General features: G+C 44.4%; 1 protein-coding gene across 3 annotated transcripts in view; it reads left to right on the top strand.

The window, feature by feature from the left end:
- The first annotated feature begins 228 nt into the window (after positions 1-228).
- Positions 229-6,319, top strand: part of CCDC14 (coiled-coil domain containing 14) — an 81,098-nt gene continuing 75,007 nt past the window's right edge. For all 3 annotated transcript variants that reach the window (XM_029605234.1, XM_029605235.1, XM_029605233.1), the window contains exon 1: positions 229-465. In XM_029605234.1, the coding sequence (XP_029461094.1) occupies positions 436-465 (30 nt within the window). In that variant the 5' untranslated portion in view covers positions 229-435. The remainder of the gene's footprint in view (positions 466-6,319) is intronic.

Below are 6,319 nucleotides of genomic sequence, written 5' to 3'. Positions count from 1 at the left end.
ACCTTCCTCGCGCCCCTCGGCTACAGGGCGCCCTAGCCTCGCTCGCAGAGTCGCGCTCCTCAAGATGACCCCCACCTTCCTCGCGCCCCTCAGATACTGGTTCCCACCTTCCTCGCGCCCCTCAGATACTGGTTCCCGCCTCCCTCGCGTGTCCAGACGCTAGTTCCGCCAGCCTCGTGCACCTCAGAACTCGGTTCCACCCTCCTTGGGTTTCCTCAGTTTTTGATACCCTCCCTCGCGTTCCCCCCAGGCACTGGTTCCGCCCTTCTCGCGCCGAGAGTGCCGCCGACGGGAAAACAAAGGCGCTTCCGGCGTGCGAGTCCCGCTCGGAGAGCGCGCGGCTTGGGTGCCGGTAGTAAACAAATACCCACCTCTCCCTCTCTGCCTGCGGTTGTTTGCTGAACTTTCGGTTGGTCGGAATGGACTGCTAGCAGCATGGCGAAGCAAGGAGTTAGATCGCATAAGGTAGGTGAAAAAAACCCTCTTTTTTTTTTCCCCTCTGTTCTGGATAGCGTTAATTGTCATATAGGCTTTCCAACCACCGAAGCTTTCTTTGGGGTGTTCATTTATTGATTACGCGGTTTTGGCCTTTACATTTTTTTTAAATTTGATTGCTCCCTTCGGCTGCGACACTGGGCTTCTTCTTCTCTGTCCTCGCGGTCCTCAGGGCGCCCCGGGTGACTGCCCACTTCGCACCCCCCTCAAAACCAGCCCAGTTTCCTTTCAGTCACTCATAGGCAGGGCTGATAGTAGTTTTTCACACAGGGCAGCAAAAAAACCCCCAAAAAACTAGCGTGCTGCTCCCCCTAATTCATTCAGTGCCTGTCCCAGGCTTATCAAAGCCCAGCTCCGTTCTGCAAGCTATGTTTTTAAATTATGCATTGATAACAAATGTTTATATGAAAAAGATCATTGAAGAGTCCAGTCTTCTGAGGCTAAAATATAATTTACAACATGCATATTATATTTACATGCACTCCTGTGGTGCCAACCAGAAAACTCTGCAAAAAAGACCCTTGGAGCTCCTATGAAATCAGACTTTTTGTAATGTGTATTGGATTTGGAGGCGTAGCCTAGGGGCCATGACCAAGGGAAACCAGGGTTCAAATCCCGCTGTTGCTCCTTGTGACCTTGGGCAAGTCACTTTACCCTTTATTGCCTCAGATACAAAATTAGATTGTAAGCCCTATACATTTTGAAGTGCCAAAAAGCAGAATATAAAAATTTAAATACAGAAAATGTGAGCTTGGCCCTCAGAAAGCCATGAACAAACAGAATTACCATTACAATATAGTAAACCTTCCATACCAAAACAACCCTACCAACTGTATCTAAGAAAACAATGCACATACCAATAAAAGCTCTTAATGAAACCAGGCTGCTATAGATCCCTCTACAGAAATTGCATGCTAGAAAAATACCTCCCTCGGTCACATATGTAGAACACAGAAAGTCTAAACAGAAACGTGCTGAGAAGAACTGAACTGGAACACACAACAGGCCAGACTCTATATGCAGAGCAACAATGGAAAAATAGAAACATTACCATTCTTCATAAAACATTAAATAAAATCAAGAAATATAAAACAATCATAATAGTAAAGTCATATTCATAAAAGAATCTACCTTATAAATGGCCTGTGACCGACGGCCCGCAAATGCGCAGAAGAGACCAGCTCTACCGCGCATGTGCGGGCGAGCACGTCGCTCTGAGGCAGCTTCAGAAAGAAAAAAAAATGGCGGCGTCCAGTGGCAGCAGCGGGCGGCGGCGGTACCGGCAGCGGGCGGCGACGGCGGTAGCGAGCGGCGGTGGTACCGACGGCGGTAGCGACGGCGGTAGCGGGTGGTAGCGAGGGAGAAGAGAGAGAGTGGGAGGGAGTGACTGAGTGAGAGGGAGGGACTGAGTGAGAGGGAGGGAGTGGGACTGAGTGAGAGGGAGAGGGGGGACTGAGGGAGGGAGTGGGACTGGGAGATGAGAGGGAGGGAGTGGGACTGAGGGAGAGTGAGTGGGACTGAGTGAGTGAGAGGGAGGGGGGAGGGAGTGACTGAGTGGGAGGGAGGGATTGAGTGAGGGGGAGGGACTGAGGGAGGGAGTGGGACTGAGGGAGAGAGAGGGAGGGAGGGAGTGGGACTGAGGGAGAGGACGGAGGGAGTGGGGACTGAGTGAGAGTGAGTGGGACTGAGTGAGAGGGAGGGAGAGAGGGGGGAGGGACTGAGTGATAGGAGAGGAAGGGTGGGGAGGAGTGGGTGAGGGAGGGGGTGGTGAAGAGTGAGGGGAGAGAGAAAGAGGGGGAGGTGAGAGACAGAGGGATGTAGCCCGTTTTAACGGGCTTAACGGCTTGTATTTCAATAGAATATACAAAATTTTACAAACACTAAACATTTTTTTTTTAAATCTGATGAATAAAAAATCCAATTAAAAAAATTTAGATTTATTAAGTTTTATATACCGTCACTAGGGATCCATCGTAACTGTTCACAACAAAATAAAACATGCAGTTAAGTATAACATACAGAATATTAATAACCTAAAGTATATTTAAAATACATTATTAATCCTAAAATACATTAAAATACATTATTAAACCTAAAAAACATTATTAAACCTAAAATACATCTAAATACATTATTAACCTAAAATACCTTATTATACCTAAAATACATCGAAATAAACTAAAACATATCTTAAATTAACCTAAAAGTACTTCACGGAATAGTTCTTAAAAACTAACAGTAAATAAATAATATCGAAAAAACCTAGACCACTTTAAAACTATTGATGACTAATCAGTGCGAAGGATAATACTAGCTGAAATAGTTAGCAGCATCATCGCTCTATTCTTCTAGTAGGGGCGCTGTCGTCAGATAATAAGAACTATATGTAAAACATTGATCATTTGTAAGATTGGCTTGAATAAGCCTCACTAAAAGCCAAGTTTTAAGGTCTTTCTTAAACTGTTTATAGTTAGACTCAAGTCTAATTGCTGTTGGTAAAAGATTCCAAATTTTGGGCCCAGCGAGAGACAGAGCTCTATCTCTAACCTGATTTAAGTGGGTTGATTGTACTGATGGTAAAGTCAATAGGCCTTTATTAGCAGAGCGTAGATTTCTTTGGGGCTCATGTAGTTTAATAGCAGCGTTCAGCCAGTCAACCTGTTCGCTATAAATTAATTTATGCAAAATACATATGGATTTGAATTTGACTCTGTATTCAGTTGGTAGCCAATGTAGGTTGATTAAAATAGGGGTAATATCGCTTTTCTTTACCACAGTTAAAATTCTTGCCGCACAAAACATATACAAACACACAAGCTCTCCCACAGACACACGCATTTACGCAGACATCACGCATCACACAGACACACACACACATGCACACATAAACAGGCTCTCAGACACACACAAGCTCTCACAAGTTCACACACATCTCTCGTAATCATCTGGCCATGGTGGGATGAGCTCCACCAAGGGCCTCCTGTTATCTTTGGGCCCCACAATCTTCCTAGTCAAGTGCCTGGATATAATCTGCTTTGAAGTGGCTGACCAGTCACAATGAAATATAAAAATCTATTAAGTTAGCCCAATAAAAAAAAAAGATATCCCTTATCATCCATGCCAGACCAGTCCAAACAAGTCCCTCCTGCCAGAAGATGTCAATAGAGAAAAAAAATTCAAAGCTAACTTCTCTCCCACTATAGGGGTCTGGTGCTGCCTTCAGTTCTTTAACACTTTTCTGCCTCCCACAGAGGGTGTGGACAGGTGGACTGATGAAGCTACGTGTAGTCTGCTCCCAGGAAGGCTTTTTAGGCCCAGGTTCCTAGTGGAGTGTAGGCCAAATCTTGGAGGGGCTCTGGGTGATGGGACTGGTTCTCCCTTCCCTCTTTGGAAGTGACTTAGCTGGGGTCTGAGTTCCTGCACAGATTGATCAAGCACCAGGTGGTCCCTGGTGACTTTGCTCCCTTTTTGGGTCCAGCAGCAGGAGTTACTAACAGCAACAGGGAGACAGAAATTGAAAAAAAAAAAAAAAAAGCTTACAGCACAACTTTTTCCCTGGACTGCTTTCCAGTCTCCTGTGGTGCTGAGCCAAATTGGGACTCTGTCAGGGGTTCTGAGATGATCACTGTCCCCTCTCCCTCCTTTTGCTGTTTTCTGGTATGGCTGTATAAAAAGGAAGGCATGATATCGCAGCATGTCAGTGGGTGCATTCTGCCTGGCTTAAGGGTAGGCAGACGCCAAGTGGGCGGGTGTGAACTGCTGCGGGTTAGCACTTTGCCAAGAGCAAAAGTGGGTTGGTTCCCCAGATCGAGTCCTGGCCCTTATGGTGGAAGGCAGCATTGTAGTGCACATGGAACAGGGCCTGACTGGTACTCCCACTTTGGCCGGATCAGTAGACTTTTTATTGATGTTTCATGCCAAAAATAATTAATAAATTAAGCATGCCAGAGCCTACCTCTCTCTTCCTTCTGATAGTTGAACAGGGAAGTTTCAGGTGGGCTACATATTTTCTCTTAGGCACAGCAAAGCCTACGTAGCTCCAGTTCTCTAATGAGTTTTTTAAGCGGGTGACCTCTCATGCATGTTGCAGCTCCTATCTCTGGCAGAAAAAGATACAATTGCCCATCTCATCTGCCCAGCAAGCTCACATCCTATCTGATTCACAGACTATCGGAGTTTGGGCCTTGTAGATTACTTGTTTGAGTTGTGTCATGGTTGATTGGTTAAGGGTAATATGTGTCGCATCTGTAAGTCGTCTTCCCCCCCCCCCCCCCCCCCCCCCCCCCCCCCCCCCGATTATTTGTATACCTATACGTCCACTTGTGCTATTTGATTTACAATGGTGCGTTACCCCTGTGTTTGCTTGTTTTCCCAGACTGACACCCCCCCCCCCCCCCGACTATATTTATTTATTTTTCTATACCAATGTTCATTGGACATATCACACCGATTTACAGAGATATATAGTAGCTGGGTTTTAAAAAGGTTTGGATAAGTTCTTGGAGAGGAAGTCCATCAATTGCTATTAATCAAGTTGAATTAGGGAATAGCCTCTGCTATTACTGGCATCAGTAGCATGGGATCTTCTTGGTGTTTCGGCACTTGCCAGGTTCTTGCGCGTGGTTTGTCCTCTGTTGGAAACAGGTTGCTGGGCTTGATGGACCCTTGGTCTGACCCAGCATGGCAATTTTCGTATGTTCTTATGGTTCATGTCTTAGTTTTCTGCTGTCAAAATTTTTTTTTTTTAATTTAAAGCTTTATTAGAAACACCAGTAAATACAAAGAACATGGAACAATAGAGATTAATGATATTGTCAATAACAATCTTGCAATAAGACCAATCAAACTGTTGTTATAACTCATAAAAGGAGTGTAGAAAAACATCACCCAGATTCTGAAAAGTGTATGAGATGAAATTTGGTTACAATAAAAAGCTCTGGATCAAAACCGGGTATCGTGTCTTGTTTTTCCGTTTTAGTTCCCCATAAGTCCACCCTTTCTATCCCACCTCTCCCCCCCCCCCCCCCTCCCTATTTCTTCCCTGAAATAAAGCTAAAGTAATGTAATAGAGATGATATGTGCTATTAATCTGAAGTCGATTAATGAGAGTTCGATTATCAGGTAATTGCTAGTTAATCCGCCCCTATGTGTTATCACTATAACTTCACTTGCCATGTTCGATAATTCTGCCATGTTTTCTGGAACTGCCCAATTGACTTTTGTTTGTGTGCTGTGATTTCCGCTAAAGTATAGATTTTCCCTAATTGGCATTGAATATCCTCTAATGTAGGGGAGATGGGTGATTTCCACTTTCTGGCTATTTCAACTCTGGTAGCTGTAAAAATATAATTAAGCGATCTGTTACTACAGTCCAAATTAGGGAAAAGTGAAACTCCCAGTAAAGCATGTTGTGGGTTAATCGCTACTGTTGTCTTGAATAACTGATTGACCCAGGACTCAATCTCATGCCAGAGACGTCTGATCTGTGTGCAATCCCACCACATATGGAGATAACTTCCTGCCATAAGACAGCCTCTCCAACAAGTATCAGATATAGTGGGTATCATTTTATGTAACTTAACCGAGCAGTAATGCCATCTAAATCACAATTTTAATGAATTTTCTATCATAGAGGCTGCAATTAATCCTTTTCTCACTCTTTGGAATATCCCCTCCCATTCCTTCTGGGAAAAACTTGTCTGCAAATCATTTTCCCAGGCCATCATATGATTGGACTTGGTGACATCTTCCCGTCCCAGTAAAGTATAAATAATCAATAATAATTTAGTGGCTTGATCATGCTGTCAAATTTTTTAACTGTATG

Source organism: Rhinatrema bivittatum, chromosome 6 (genome assembly GCF_901001135.1).
Source record: "Rhinatrema bivittatum chromosome 6, aRhiBiv1.1, whole genome shotgun sequence".
NCBI classification, from domain to species: domain Eukaryota; kingdom Metazoa; phylum Chordata; class Amphibia; order Gymnophiona; family Rhinatrematidae; genus Rhinatrema; species Rhinatrema bivittatum.
This window is presented reverse-complemented; position numbering and strand designations above follow the sequence as displayed.